At 46.7% G+C, this 16,640-nt stretch overlaps 1 protein-coding gene across 1 annotated transcript in view; it reads right to left on the reverse strand.

Moving 5' to 3' along the window:
* Positions 1-16,494, reverse strand: part of LOC130282895 (protein kinase C delta type-like) — a 61,506-nt gene extending 45,012 nt beyond the window's left edge. The window contains exon 1 of the mRNA XM_056531837.1: positions 16,469-16,494. Within this exon, the coding sequence (XP_056387812.1) occupies positions 16,469-16,477 (9 nt within the window). The 5' untranslated portion in view covers positions 16,478-16,494. The remainder of the gene's footprint in view (positions 1-16,468) is intronic.
* Between the last annotated feature and the right edge of the window lie 146 nt (positions 16,495-16,640).

Raw genomic sequence — 16,640 nt, forward strand, 5'->3', positions numbered from 1 at the left:
GGGGCCACGCGTAAAGTAAGGGAGGGAGGCGAAAATTTATGCGCATCAAGAATGTGTAAACTGCGAAATGAATACATGCTACGATCCTCTGTTCTGGTCGGCATAGAAAGAGTTCAAAGAAGCACGCGAAAAAGGCCTGCGCTGCACCAGGTCCCGCCCCTGGGCGTGGCTATCAAGTTGTTGTATCGCAGCCGAAAGGGAACTTGGAAACAGAGGAGTCGTTTCTGGGAGGACGGGAAGTCGGGGCTGCACCGATGACGTCCTTCCTGCCAGCCGCCATTTTGGGGAAGCACAATATAAAAGACACCATGCACAGCGACCTCTTCAGTCTGCACAAGGAGCCGGAGAGTACAGGCATGGAGGAGAGCAGCGTTCCACGTGGTGAGAAAAGCAAAATGGCGCTGGAACAGCGGAAAGTTGTGGCAGTCGCAACCCAACTACTCCAAGATATTGCCGACCATCTGCAGCGGTTGTCACTGGATGAAGAGGGGGCCTGCAATCTTCCCCCACTGCCTGATGACGACGATGACTGGCTGGACACACCTCCAGTGGAGAGCGCAGGGACACCTGGAGGTGCATCACCGGTGAGATTGTCCCCTCACCACAGAACTTGGGGCTCGTGGGCCGAGATCCCATCAGAGGAGTCTGCAGTGAGTACCCTGCCAGAGGCGGCTTTTTCTTCCTCCTCCAGCCCTGAAGCTGAAATACCCCTATCCAGCTTGCCACGTGCACGACCGTGCTCACCAGATTTGCCCCAGTGGATTTTTGGGGACGAGTCGGGACTCATCGAGTATATGCACGCGGTTCTACAACCTATACCTGGGAAGCCACTCCCACCAATTCCAACCGCACAAAGAGAAAGGGCCCGTCAGGAAGCCGAGCTGGCTGAGTTGATGGACAAATTAAAGGCCCGACACAGAGAACTGTACGCCCCAAAGCATGTGCATTTGCCTCCTGAGGAAAGAATTCGTCATCAGGAGAATACTAAAGAGATGGAGGCACTCTACATTCGCAAGTGGGATCACCCCCGAGAAGGGGAGGAGCCTTTAGAACGACGAAGAGCAACTGTGGCCAAGTTCGACAAGGTCAGAGGTTATGGGCCATACAGGGCAAACCATCCTCGTAAACCGGCGAGCAGTACAGAGGCCATATCTTCATAAAAAGTTCTAATCTCTGGAGGTGGGCGAGATAGTGGAGTACACCCCCGTCCAGAGCCTGCATGGAGAATGGGCTGCAGCGGTCACAAGACCAACGGCTCCAACACAGCTTCCCTTCAAATACTTTCCGTCTACAGATTGGGAATCGGATCCCTTCAACCTGAGGCCGAAATTGTCTGCTCCTGATGCCTCCACCACCGTACTCAAGTAGGAGGAGCCTCTACAGTCATCTTCTTCATACAGCAAAGTGCCAAGACCTGCTCAAGACCAAGAAAGTTGGCCCAAATTGCGAGCACCAAAGACCGTACCTAGGCCCTCTCGGAGCAATGAGAGTTTGCCTCCTGCACAGGTACCAACATATGTACCAAGGCCCTCTTCCGACGTGGAGAGTTTGCCTGCTTCCAGGGTACCAAACGAAAGTGCTCTGACTCTCTCCTGGCATGGAGATGGGGCTAAAACCTTATGCACCAACCTTGATCCCGGCCAGTAAACCTCTGGTCAGGTCACTTTGAATCCTACTGTTACCCATTCTACTCTCACCAATGTAGTGTGGGAGAGTTACATTAACTCCTCGCCTGCTCCAGATGTTGGAAGGTAAAGAGAAACTACAAAAGGCACAAGAAGAGTTCGGAGGAATATTTTCTGAAGGAGTGTAAAGTAATGTCTATTGTTTGTCTGTGCTAACCACTTTTGTTTTTCAGTAACCAAGTTTAACCCCTTAAGGACCAGGCCATTTTACACCTTAGGACCAGAGCGTTTTTTGCACATCTGACCACTGTCACTTTAAACATTAATAACTCTGGAATGCTTTTAGTTATCATTCTGATTCCGAGATTGTTTTTTCGTGACATATTCTACTTTAACATAGTGGAAAATTTTGTGATAATTTGCATCCTTTCTTGGTGAAAAATCCCCAAATTTGATGAAAAATTTGAAAATTTAGCATTTTTCTAACTTTGAAGCTCTCTACTTGTAAGGAAAATGGATATTCCAAATATTTTTTTTTAATTCACATATACAATATGTCTACTTTCTATTTGCATCATAAAATTGACGTGTTTTTACTTTTGGAAGACACCAGAGGGCTTCAAAGTTCAGCAGCAATTTTCCAATTTTTCACAAAATTTTGAACCTCGCTTTTTTTCAGGGACCATTTCAGGTTTGAAGTGGATTTGAAGGGTCTTCATATTAGAAAAACCCCACAAATGACCCCATTATAAAAACTACACCCCCCCAAAGTATTCAAAATGACAATCAGTAAGTGTTTTAACCCTTTAGGTGTTTCACAGGAATAGCAGCAAAGTGAAGGAGAAAATTAACAATCTTCATTTTTTACACTCACATGTTCTTGTAAACCCAATTTTTGAATTTTTACAAGGGGTAAAAGGAGAAAATGTATACTTATATTTGTAGCCCAATTTCTCTCGAGTAAGAACATACCTCATATGTCTATGTAAATTGTTCGGCGGGCGCAGTAGAGGGCTCAGAAGCGAAGGAGCGACAAGGGGATTTTGGAGAGTACGTTTTTCAGAAATGGTTTTTGTGGGGCATGTTGCATTTAGGAAGCCCCTATGGGGCCAGAACAGCAAAAAAAAAAAAACACATGGCATACCATTTTGGAAATTAGACCCCTTGAGGAATGTAACAAGGAATAAAGTGAGCCTTAATACCCTACACGGGTTTCACGACTTTTGCATATGTAAAAAAAAAAAAATGTGTGTTTCCCCCCCAAATTTCAAATTTTTGCAAGGGTTAATAGCTGAAAATACCCCCCAAAATTTGTAACCCCATCTCTTCTGAGTATGGAGGTACCCCATAAGTGGACCTGAAGTGCACTACGGGCGAACTACAATGCTCAGAAGAGGAGGAGCACCATTGAGCTTTTGGAAAGAGAATTCGTTTGGAATGGTAGTCAGGGGCCATGTGCATTTACAAAGCCCCCCGTGGTGCCAGAACAGTGGACCCCCCCCACATGTGACCCTATTTTGGAAACTACACCCCTCACAGAATTTAATAAGTGGTGCAGTGAGCATTTACACCCCACTGGCGTTTGATAGATCTTTGGAACAGTGGGCTGTGCAAATGGAAAATAAAATTTTTCATTTTCACGAATCACTGTTCCAAAAATCTGTCAGACACCTGTGAGGCGTAAATGCTCACTGTACACCTTATTACATTACATGAGGGGTGTAGTTTCCAAAATGGGGTCACATATGGGGGGTCCATTGTTCTGGTACCATGGGGGCTTTGTAAACACAAGTGGCCTTCAATTCCGGACAAATTTTCTCTTCAAAATCCCAATGATGCTCCTTCTCTTCTGAGCATTGTAGTGCACCCATAGAGCACTTTACATCCACATATGGGGTATGCTCTTATTGAGAAGAAATTGGGTTACAAATTTTGGGGGGCTTTGTTTTATTTTCCCTTGTGAAAATGAAAAATGTAGGGTGACACCAGCATTTTAGTGAAAACATTTTTTTTTTTCATTTTCCCATCCAACTTTAATGAAAATTTGTCAAACACCTGTGGGGTGTTCAGGCTCACTATACCCCTTGTTACGTTCCGTGAGGGGTGTCATTTCCAAAAAGGGGTCACATGTGGGTATTTATTTTTTGGGGTTTATGTCAGAACCTCTGTAAAATAAGCCACCCCTGTGCAAATCACCAATTTAGGCCTCAAATGTACATGGTGCGCTCTCCCTCCTGAGCCTTGTTGTGCATCCGCAGAGCATTTTACGCCCACATATGGGGTATTTCCGTACTCAGGAGAAATTGCGTTACAAATTTTGGGGGTCTTTTTTTCCTTTTACCTCCCGTAAAATAAAAAGTAAAGGACAACACCAGCATGTTAGTGCAAAAAAATTTTTTTTTTTACACTAACAGGCTGGTGTAGACCCCAACTTTTCTTTTTCATAAGGGGTAAAAGGAAAAAAAAGCCCCCAAAATTAGTAGTGCAATTTCTCCCGAGTACGAAGATACCCCATATGTGGCCCTAAACTGTTTCCTTGAAATACGACAGGGCTCTGAAGTGAGAGAGCGCCATGCGCATTTGAGGACTAAATTAGGGATTGCATAGGGGTGGACATAGGGGTATTCTATGCCAGTGATTCCCAAACAGGGTGCCTCCAGCTGTTGCTAAACTCCCAGCATGCCTGGACAGTCAGTGGCTGTCCAGAAATGCTGTGAGTTGTTGTTTTGCAACAGCTGGAGGCTCTGTTTTGGAAACACAGCTGTACAATACGTTTTTAATTTTTATTGGGGGGACAGTGTAAGGGGGTGTAAATGTAGTGTTTTATCCTTTATTATGTGTAAGTGTAGTGTAGTGTAGTGTTTTTAGGGTATGTTCACACTGGCGGAGGTTTACAGTGAATTTACCGCTAGGAGTTTGCGCTGCAGCGAAAAATTTGCCGCAGCTCATACTTGAAGCAGAAAAACTTACTGTAAACCCGCCAGTGTGAATGTACCCTGTACTGACAGACCGTGCATGCTGGGAGTTGTATTTTTGCAACAGCTGGAGGCACACTGGTTGGAAAACCTTCAGTTAGGTTCTGTTACCTAACTCAGTATTTTCCAACCAGTGTGCCTCCAGCTGTTGGAAAACTTCAACTCCCAGCATGTACTGATCGCCGAAAGGCATGCTGGGAGATGTAGTTATGCAACAGCTGGAGGGATCACAACTACAACTCCCAGCATGCAGAGACAGCTGTTTGCTGTTTAGGCATGCTGGGAGTTGCAGTTTTGCAACATCTGGAGAGCTATAGTTTAGAGACCACTGCACAGATGTTGCAAAACTACAACTCCCAGAATGTCCAGACAGCAAACTGCTGTGTGGGCATGCTGGGAGTTGTAGTTTTGCAAGATCTGGAGATGCACAGTATAGAGATCACTTTGCAGTGGTCTCAGACGGTAGACCTCCAGCTGTTGCAAAACTACAACTCCCAGCAAGCCTAAACAGCTCTCTGGGCATGCTGGGAGTTGTAGTTTTGCAACATCTGGAGGGTTACAGTTTAGAGACCACTATAGTAACTCACCGGCTTCCGTTGGATCCAGGAAGCTGCGTCGCGGTCCTCTTCTTCCGCCGATCGTCGCCCACTGCCGCCGCTGATCATCGCACGCTGCCGTCGCCGATGGGTAAGTGAATCTTCGGCGCCGGTCCCTGTCGGTTTCCCCGTCCTGCCCCGCCTATTGTGGGTGGGCAGAACGGGGAAACCGAAAGTAAACCCCTCCGCCCCCGATCTGCTATTGGTGGTCGCATCTAGACCACCAATAGCAGAGATAGGAGGGGTGGCACCTCTGCCACCTCACTCCTATCGCTACAGGGGGATCGTGGGTGTCTAGGACACCCACGATCCCCCTTCTTTTCCGGGTCACCATAGACCCGTAATGACCCGTAATCGGTGCAAATTGCAAGTGTGAATTCACTTGCGATTTGCGCCGATCGCCGACATGGGGGGGTCTAATGACCCCCCTGGGCATTTGCGCGGGGTGCCTGCTGATAGATATCAGCAGTCACCCCGGCCCGATCCCCGCCCGGCGTGCGGCGGGGACCGAAATTCCCACGGGCGTACAGGTACGCCCTTGGTCTTTAAGTACCAGGGAGCAAAGGCGTACCTGTACGTCCTTGGTCCTTAAGGGGTTAAAGGGGTAGTCCGGTGAACAACTTTTTTTTTTTTTTTTTAAATCAACTGGTGCCAAAAAGTTAAACAGATTTGTAAATTACTTCTTTTAAAAAATCGTAATCCTTCCTGTACTTATTAGCTGCTGAATACTACAGCGGAAATTATTTTATTTTTGAAACACAGATCTGTCTGCTGACATCATGAGCACAGTGCTCTCTGCTGACATCTCTGTCCATTTTATGAACTGTCCAGAACAGCATCTGTTTGCTATGGGGATTTCTTTTTACCCTGGACAGTTCCTAAAAATGGACAGAGATGTCAGCAGACAGCTCTGTGTTTCAAACGGAAAAGAATTTCCACTGTAGTATTCAGCAGCTAATAAGTACAGGAAGGATTAAGATTTTTTAATAGAAGTAATTTACAAATCTGTTTTAGGCTGGGTTCACACTACGTTTTTGCCATACTGTTTTCAATCCGTTTTTCTAAAGAAAACCGTATGGCAAAAAAACGGATGGAACAGTATGGAAAAAAGTAAACCGTATGCGTTTGTAAACAGTGTACTGTTTTTAAAAGTGCATACAGTTCCGTCAGTTTTTATAGAAAAAAATCCCATACGTTTTTGAAAATTTTGTCCATTTTAATGGGAGGGGTCTTGGGTGGGCACTTTAGGATTCAAATGCGCATGTGCAAAGTAAACACGCATACGTTTTACCCGTATGGAACCGTATACATGTGCGTTTCCTATTGACGTCCATGTTAAAACAAAACGTATGCGGTTGCAGTACGGTTTTTAAACCGGAGTCAAAACCGTGGTTGACCACAATTTTGTTTCCGATTTAAAGGACCTTTGGTGGTTCTCATGACGTGTTCACCCACAATGCAATGTAACGGTGAGTGACAGTTGTTATGGACCAATCCAAAACGGCCAGCCCCTGCCCATATAAGGGAGCTGCGCCATCTTGATCGCTCTCTTGGGTTGCTGATTCTGGATGAGGTAGGACCTCCGCAGCTTACAAGACAATTTACTAGGCCAAAGCCTTGCAGCCTCGGCCTCTAACATAGCGGATATACTAAGCAATTCCCCGCTTCTCCCCGCAAGATCACTGGACCTAAACGCTCCCTTAAATCCAGCGGATCTATGCTACCAAATCTCTGAGAAGCTAAATTGAGCTTATCTGATCCCAACCAACTGTCAATCGCTACTCGGCTATATCTATAGAGACTCTGTTATCTGGACTGTTACTATTGCTGCGTGTACAGAAATTCTTCAGTAAAAGTTCCTGCAAGTTTTCAGTTAACAGTGGTTGTGGACAATCCTTTATTCTACATTCACCTATTGCTTTTGGGAAGGGTGGCAATAGGCCTATCAAGATTACAGAATTTAACCGTCACCCTGGCGTCACGCGTGACAATGGTTAACAACGCCCTTTATTATTCTGAACAGCAACACCCTAACTACCCTACACCCCACAAGGCTTTATCCCCCAAGGTTACCACAATAGACTCCTAGTGTAGGTGGACTGCAGATCCTTACATGCCAGTTTTGTGTACATATCCCTATCTTCATGAGACTTTCTAGCTAAAAATTGCACTTATCAGGTGTATGCGCCTGAACCTTGTTGGAGTGTTAATAAATATGTAAGCTTGTATAATAAAAATGTATATGGTCCTTGTACACAGAAAATATAGCTTTGTGTCTGTGTACATAAAAAGTAGGTAAAGGTTGTACCCAAAAAAAATGTCCGCTAGATGCACGTGTACACTAAAAAACAAAAAACTTAAATAATTCTTGTATACATGTACATACAAATGTATAAAAATACTAAAAAGGTGTTTTAGTAGTTACTAAATAGGTGACTCTCCCGGACCCTCCGAGAGTAGCATTCCAGTCGCCAATCGCCAGCACCTGTCTCAACAAAAATAACAGGGTAAACTACCCTTAAGATATCAAGACTAACTTTTTAGCAGTACTTGCACACATAGTACCTAAATAGCTCACTTAAATGTACTACCTCAGTCTTCTTAAGTACATACACAAAAACAAAAATATGTCTCACACTCAAGAAACGCTTAGGAATTGTAGCCTATTGATATTCAATTCCTGCCACTGCTAGGTACACTCATATTTCTCTTCTCTTTATTACGTGTGTGAGATGCTTTACTTGGCCAGTAGATGCTCTTGCGAGCACGTATTTCTAAAGGTAACCTAGGTAAAGTTATACTTTTGTGTTCTAAGGGTAAGTAGCGTGTAGCTGATAGACCTTAGTAGCTAACCTTATTGGTAGAGAGCCTCAGGCAAGCCAATATGCCCTTTTTGTGTACTAACAGGTGACTCATCATGGCAAAACAAAAGTAAATGTGGTGAGATTTCAAAAATGTTTTAGTTGGCTTGAGACTAAAGGTATAGAGAGCTGTACTAATGTCTAGTTAGCCTCATAAATGTATAGAGAGCTATAAAAATGTCTAAGGAGCTAGAAACTAATGTCTAGATAGCTTTGTAATATCTAGATAGCTTCATAATGTCTAGATAGCTTCCTAATGTCTAGTAAGCTTCATAATTGCCTAGCAAAGATACTAGTCAGACTAAAAGAAAATGTCTTCAGAGTGCATATATAATTCTGTCTTTGTCCTAGTCCCTCTACCTTAGGGGACAGGCATCAGGGTCGACTTGTTATAAGTAAGGGGGTTTGTGGTGTCCCGGCACCGTATTTCATACTGTGCCTTGTTAATTAGTCCCCAAAGTTAGAGTCCCTAGGACTGTCTGGGTTCGCTTTCATCATTTAACCCTTAGTCACCCTTAGTTACTTAATATTTGTAAATATTATCTATCTAAATAAATGTATATGGTAATACTCACTGTTTTAGCGTCGCAGGACCTGTGGGTCATGTGACCGGGTTACAGAACTCTATGGATTTTGCTAAAGGACCTTTGGTGGTTTTGGACATGTGATAACCCACAATCAATTGTAACGGTGAGTGACAGCTGATTGGACCAATCCAAAACGGCCAGCCCCTGCCCATACAAGGGAGCTGCGCCATCTTGTCGCTCTCTTGGGTTGCTGACTCTGGAAGAGGTAGGACCTTCGCAGCTTATAAGACAAATTACTAGGCCCAAAGCTTTGCGGCTTAGGCCTGCGCTAGTGACGGATAGCTCTTACAATTCCCCTCTATCTCCGCAAGATCTCCAGACCTAATCCAACCCCTAAATCCGGCGGATCTATGCAAATACAATCCTCAAAATCTAAAGGGAGCTTTCCGGTCCTAAGCATCTGTCAATCACTGCTGTGCTGTTTGTAAAGACTCTGCTATCTGCACTTTTACCGTTACTGCATATTCAGAAAATCTTCAGTAAAGATTCCTGCAAGTTTTAAGTTCAGCACTGCTGTGGACAATCTATTTCACACTCACCTATCGCTCTTGGAAGGGTGGCGATAGGCCCAGCATCACTACAGAGTTTTAACCCCCACCCTGGTGTCACGAGTGACAAGGGTTAACAGCGCCCATTATATATAGAAGCGCAACACCCCTAGTGCCCTACAACCCCCAGGCGTACCACATTAATATATATGTATATATTTAATAATTATATATATCCTATAGTAATGTATAGTGCTTACCTTGTTCAGCGTCGCAGGACCTTCGGTCATGTGACCATGCTAGTAACTTCTATGGTATGTTGTAGGACCTAAGGAGGTCCTTGGGTCACGTGTTACCAAACAAATCTCTGTAATGGTGATTGACATCAGTATGGACCAATTAGCGTTAGTTCAGCCCCTGCCCATATAAGGGAGCTGCATCCAATTATCGCTCTCTTGGGTTGCAGCTCTTGTGGATGCCGGACTAACAGGACGGTGCTACGCAACTTTCAAAGACACGCTAGGCCTCAAAACCTGCAGGCCTCAGCAGAATCAAAACCGTGAGTTCAAATCTAAATCCCGCAAATGCTAGCGTGACTACTGGACCGCAATTAACTCCTAAATCCAGTGGAGCAACGCAACATACTAAAAAGACCCTTAATGCTAAAGTCCCAACCTTTGTCAATCTCCAAGAAAAGCTGTTGTTATGCTCAGAGACTGTTGTATTATTGAAGCTTGCAGAAAACCTTCAGTAAAAGTTAATACTGTTTCAGAAACTCTCCGGTTGTGGACAATCTATTCTTCTTATCTACCTCTCTAATGCTCTTGAGAAGGATGGCGGTAGGAAAAGCGTAATTGAGGAACCCACACCCTGGCGTCTCGAATAGCAAGGGTTAACAGGCACCCTTTAATTACCAAACAGCTACACTCCCCATACAATACACCTCCCAGGCTATCACAGGTGTCTCCAGCTGTTGGAAAACTCCTGGCATGCCTTGACAGTCAGTGGCTGTCCGGCAATACTGGGAGTTGTTGTTTTTCAACAGCTGGAGGCTCCGTTTTTGGAAACACTGCCGTACAATATGTTTTTTTTTATTGGTGGGGGGGGGGAAGGGGACTGTGTAGGGGTACTGTATGTGTATATGTAGTGTTTTACCCTTTACTATTTGTTAGTTTAGTGTAGTGTAGTGTTTTTAGGGTACATTCACACGGGCGGAGGTTTGCAATGAGTTTCTCGCTGGGAGTTTGAGCTGCAGCAGAAAATTTTCTGCATCTCAAACTTGCAGAAGAACTCGCTGTAAACCCGCCCGTGGGAATGTCCCCCACACATGGGGGGGGGGAACCTCCAGCTGTTGCAAAACTACAACTCCCAGCATGCACTGACAGACCATACATGCTGGGAGTTGTATTTGTGCAAAAGCTGGAGGCACATTGGTTGTGAAACACAGAGTTTGTTACTTAACTCAGTGTTTCGCAACCAGTGTGCCTCCAGCTGTTGCAAAACTAGAACTCCCAGCACGTACAGTCTCTCAGTGCATGCTGGGAGTTGTATTTTTGCAACAGCTGGAGGCACACTGGTTGCAAAACACTGAGTTAGGTAACAAACTCGGTTTCACAACCAATGTGTCTCCAGCTGTTGCAAAACTGCAACAATCAGCATGCATTGACTGTCGAAGGGCATGCTGGGAGTTGCAGTTTTGCAACAGCTGGAGGCACACTGCTACAACTCCCAGCATGCCCTTTGGTAGTCTGTGCATGCTGGGAGTTGTAGTTGTGCAACAGCTGGCTGCACACTTTTTGATAGAAAATTTTTTGCGTCCAGCTGTTACATAACTACAACCCCCAGCATGCACAGACTAACAAAGGGCATGTTTGGAGTTGTAGTTGGAACTCCAGCTGTTGCAAAACTACAACTCCCAGCATGCCCTTTGGCTGTGCATGCTGCGTGTTGTTGCTAAGCAACAGTGGGAGGTGAACAGGCCTCACCTCCTGCTGTATCCTGCCACCGGGACCACCGCCGCTGCTGCTGCCGATCCTATTGCTCCTGTCGCCGCCACCGATCCCGAGGGGACCCCCGCCAGACCAGGGCAAGGTAGGAGACCCCCGCTGGCGCCGATCTCTGCCATCTTCGCCATACCGATCGCCACCTAGCAGGGTTGTGATTGGTCGATCGTTCCGACCAATCAATCACGTGATCGTGAGGCGGCACCCGTGCCACCTCACTCCTGCTGGGTAAGGGTGAATGGGGCTGTCTTGGTCACCAGAAAAGCAGCAAATCGTTGGTCTGAATTTACCGACTATTTGGTCTCGGACCCCCCCCCCCCCCCAGGGGTTTGCACGGGGTGGCTGCTGATAGATATCAGCAGTCACCCCGGTCCAGTCCCCGCCTGGCGAGCGGCGGGGACAGAATTCCCACGGGCGTATCCATATGCCCTCAGTCCTAAAGGACTTTAAAACGGGGGCTTATGGATACGTCCGGCCTCCTTAAGGGGTTAATTTTAGAATAAAGGTACCTTACCAGCCACCCCTGTAAAAATCAGCTCAAATGTACATAGTGCACTCACTCCTGAGCCATGTTGTGCTCCCGCAGAGCATTTTACATCCACATATGGGGTATTTCCGTACTCAGGAGAAATTAGGTTACAAATTTTGGGGGTCTTTTTTTCCCTTTTACTATTTGTGAAAATAAAAAGTATGGGGCAACACCAGCACGTTACTGTAAAAAATTAATTTTATTTACAATAACATGCTGGAGTAGACCCCAACTTTACCTTTTCATAAAGAGCAAAAGGAGAAAAAGCTCCCCAAAATTTGTTAGGCAATTTCTCCCGATTACGGAAATACCCCATATGTGGTCCTAAAATGTTGCCTTGAAATATGACAGGGCTCCGAAGTGAGAGAGCGCCATGCCTATCTGAGGCCTAAATTCGGGATTTGCATAGGGATGGACATAGGGGTATTCTACGCCAGTGATTTCCAAACAGGGTGCCTCCAGCTGTTGCAAAACTCCCAGCCTGCCAGGATAGTCAATGGCTGTTTGGCAATACTGGGAGTTGTTTTGCAACAGCTGGAGGCTCTGTTTTGGAGACAGTGCCGTACCTGATGTTTTTCATTTTTATTGGGGACGGGGGACTGGGGGGGGGGAGGGGGGACTGTGTAGGGGTATGTGTATATGTAGTGTTTTACTTTTTATTTTGTGTAGTGTAGTGTTTTTAGGGCACATTCACATGGGCAGGTTCACAGCGAGTGAAAATTTTAGGGAAAATTTGCTGCATCTCAAACTTGCAGCGTGAGACTCGCTGTAAACTCGCCCATGTGAATGTACCCTGTGCAAACCTGTTGCAAAACTACAACTCTCAGCATACCCTTTGGCTGTCCGTGCATGCTGGGAGTTGTAGTTTTGCAACATCTGGAGGGCCGCAGTTTGGGGACCACTGTGCAGTAGTCTTCAATCTGTGCTATTCCAGATGTTGCAAAACTACAACACCCAGCATGCCCAGACAGTCGTGGAATGCTGGGAGTTGTAGTTTTGTAACATCTGGCCCTTAAGATGTTGCTGAACTACAACTTCCAGCATGCCTGGGCAGTCTGGGCATGCTTGGAGTTGAAGTTTTGCAACATCTGGAGGGCTACAGTTTGGACACCACTACTTAGCGGTCTCCCAACTGTTCTCCTCCAGTTGTTGCAAAACTACAACTCCCAGCATGCCCTTCGGCTGTCTGGGCGTGTTGGAGTTGTAGTTTTGCAACAACTGGAGGCACACTGGTTGGGAAACATTGTTTCCTAACTCAGTGTTACCCAACCGATGTGCCTCCAGCTGTTGCAAAACTTCAACTCCAAGCATGCCCAGACTGCCCAGGCATGCTGGGAGTTGTAGTTTGGCAACATCTGAAGGGCCAGTTGTTACAGAACTACAACTCCCAGCATGCCTGGACTGTCTGGGCATGCTGAGAGTTGTAGTTTTGCAACATCTGGAAGAGCACAGATTGGAGACCACTGCACAGTGGTCTCCAAACTGTGGCCCTCCAGATGTTGCAAAACTACAACTCCCAGCATGCCCAGACAGCCAAACTCCTAGAAGCAGCAGTGAATATCACTTTACGGTGATGCTACTGCTTCCACTAGCCTGCCGCCGCTGTCTTCTAGACTTGCCTGTTGCCGCAGCCTCCACGTGTGCCTGCTGCCGGTCCCCGATCCTTACTGCCGCGCCGTCCCGACGGTCCCTCCGCAGGTATATGCCGCTGCCCCCCACTGCTCCGGGATCCTCTTCCTCCGCTCTGCCTGAATTCTAAGGGTGGGCAGAGAAGGGGGTTCTGAACTTTAAACCCCCAGTCAGCGATCACTGTGATCACAGTGATCGCTGACCAGGACCATCCACAGATGGTCCTGGGGGGCTTGCAGAAGTTGTCTTCCACTGGTGACAGCAGGACTTCTGCCAGTTAATCCGTGCGATGCTGCGCATCACCGGGTTATCTGCATGACATATATAAATGTCATGATGCGCGAACTACCTGCACATCATGACATTTATATATGTCGTTCTGCGGGAACGGGCTAATTAGATGAACTAGGCGGCCGCGAGGCCCTTTTCAGCGCGATGCCTTAGGTGGCCGCCTAAATCGCCTAATTAGAGAGCCGCCCAAGGGGAAATGCTTTTATGCTGTCTTGTGGCAGGACTCATGTCTCATCAGAACACACCTGTAATATTTTACATATTTTCCTGAGACATAACTGCATGCCAGGTTTTGCAGCAATCTGACATTTTGGTCCTTCTGGCTCTAGGTGAGGTAGGCGCTGGCCTAAAGTGTCCATCTGATAAGGGCTACACTCACTCTGCACCCCCATATCACCCTCCATCTGTCTACCCATCCATATTACCCTGCATCTGTCTGCACCCCATATAATCCTCTGCCATCTATTTGTACCCTCATATCTCCCTCCCCTGTCTGAACATCCATATCACCCTCCATTTGTCTGCACCCCCATATCACCCCCCAGTCTGCACCCTCATATCACCTTCCCCTGTCTGCACCCTCGAATCACCCTATAATTGTCTGCACCCTCATATCACCCTCCCCTGTCTGCACCCTCATGTCACCCTCCCCTGTCTGCACCCTCATATCACCTTCCCCTGTCTGCACCCTCGAATAACCCTATAATTGTCTGCACCCTCATATCACCCTCCCCTGTCTGCAGCCTCATATCACCTTCCCCTGTCTGCACCCTCATATCACCCTCCCCTGTCTGAACATCCATATCACCCTCCATTTGTCTGCACCCCCATATCACCCCCCAGTCTGCACCCTCATATCACCCCCCAGTCTGCACCCTCATATCACCCTCCCCAGTCTGCACCCTCATATCACCCTCCCCTGTCTGCACCCTCATGTCACCCTCCCCTGTCTGCACCCTCATATCACCCTCCCCTGTCTGCACCCTCATGTCACCCTCCAATGTCTGCACCCTCATGTCACCCCCCAGTCTGCACCCTCATATCACCCCCCAGTCTGCACCCTCATATCACCCTCCCCAGTCTGCACCCTCATATCATCCTCCCCTGTCTGCACCCTCATGTCACCCTCCCCTGTCTGCACCCTCATATCACCCTCCCCTGTCTGCACCCTCATGTCACCCTCCCTGTCTGCACCCTCATGTCACCCTCCCCTGTCTGCACCCTCATGTCACCCTCCCCTGTCTGCACCCTCATATCACCCTCCCCTGTCTGCACCCTCATATCACCCTCCCCTGTCTGCACCCTCGAATCACCCTATAATTGTCTGCACCCTCATATCACCCTCCCCTGTCTGCACCCTCATATCACCCTCCCCTGTCTGCACCCTCGAATCACCCTATAATTGTCTGCACCCTCATGTCACCCTCCCCTGTCTGCACCCTCCTATCATCCTCCATTTGTCTGCACCCTAATATCACACTTCCCTGTCTGCACCCCCATATAATCCTCCATCTGTCTGCACCTTCAAATCAACCTCCATTTGTCTGAGCCCCTATATAACCTGTTAGTAAGGTTCCCTGTGTGTCAGTAAGATCCTTCCCCTGTCAGTAAGCCCACCTGTGTGTCAGTGTGATCCTCTGTCTGTCAGTAAGGCCTTATGTATGTCAGTAAGATCCTCTCCCTGTCAGTAAGGCCCTCTCTGTTTCAGTAAGATCCTCTGCCTGGCAGTAAGGCCCTTTTTGTGTCAGTAAGATCCTCTGCCTGGCAGTAAGGCCCTTTTTGTGTCAGTAAGATCCTACACCTGTCGGTATGTCCCTCTATGTGTCAGTAAGATCCTCTCCCTGTCAGAAAAGCCTTCTCTGTGTCAGTTAGATCCTCCACCTGTCAGTATGTACCTCTATGTGTCAGTAATATCCTCCACCTGTCAGGAAGCCCACCTGTGTGTCAGTAAGATCCTCCACCTGTCAGGAAGCCCACCTGTGTGGCAGTAAGATCCTCTACCTGTCAGTAAGCCCATCTGTGTGTCAGTAAGATCCTCCACCTGTCAGTAAGACTTTCTCTGTGTCAGTAAGATCCTCTCCCTGTCAGAAAAGCCTTCTCTGTGTCAGTAAGATCCTCCGCTGACAGTAAGATTCTCCTGTGTAAACCACATAGTAAACCTTAGATAATGTTGGAGGAACACTTTCCAAACACTAACGCTTTCTTGGGGAAACATTGGTGAACCTGGGTGGTGGAGGACCTTAGAAAGGACCCATTTTTGCCCTCGCTATAATCTCTCTCTGGTTTGAATTCTGCATTCATTATATGAGACCTAGTGAAGAAGATTGTTCAGCAAAGTCAATTGTAAATCCGTCTACATCTTATATAGAACATCTCATTCTCCCATAACTAAGACTGGACACCCACAAATTTCTATGATAAAAAATATTTATGGTGCTCGGCTTAAAAATAAGGTCCCAGTGGTGGTGAAGCCGTATGATGTCCTATATACTGCTTTTTGGAGACAATGGAGGGGATTTAGCAAAACCTGTGCAGAGGAAAAGTTGACCGGTTGCCCATAGCAACCAATCAGATGGCTTCTTTTACTTTTCATAGGCCATTTAAAAAAATGTAAGAAGCAATGTGATTGGTTGCTATGGGCAACTGGTCAACTTTTCCTCTGGACAGGTTTTGCTAAATCTCCTCCTATGGACATAATCTAATGTATCTGAGTGATGACACTTATTGAATGTAGCAGAACATTACAGGCCATTACAAGGCTTTATTATTTCTGCCATTAGCAGCAAGTAGATGGTCTGGTTTATTCCAGCCTCCTTATTCTAACCTTCCAGCAGAGTTTATGGGCACCACTGCCAACCTATACAACACATAAAAGTCACATCACCTGCCCCATCTACTAATAATAAAGCACTACAAGAACCAGCCATGAATATTTCCATTCTTCTGGACCCTAGGCTATCACCCATGATGCCTATATCACAGTGTATATGGATCCACAGGTCCCTGGACCACTGGTAGCAGGTGCCACCTGATGTTTTGATGACATCACGTCACCT

Source organism: Hyla sarda, chromosome 7 (assembly GCF_029499605.1).
Source record: "Hyla sarda isolate aHylSar1 chromosome 7, aHylSar1.hap1, whole genome shotgun sequence".
In the NCBI taxonomy this organism is placed as follows: domain Eukaryota; kingdom Metazoa; phylum Chordata; class Amphibia; order Anura; family Hylidae; genus Hyla; species Hyla sarda.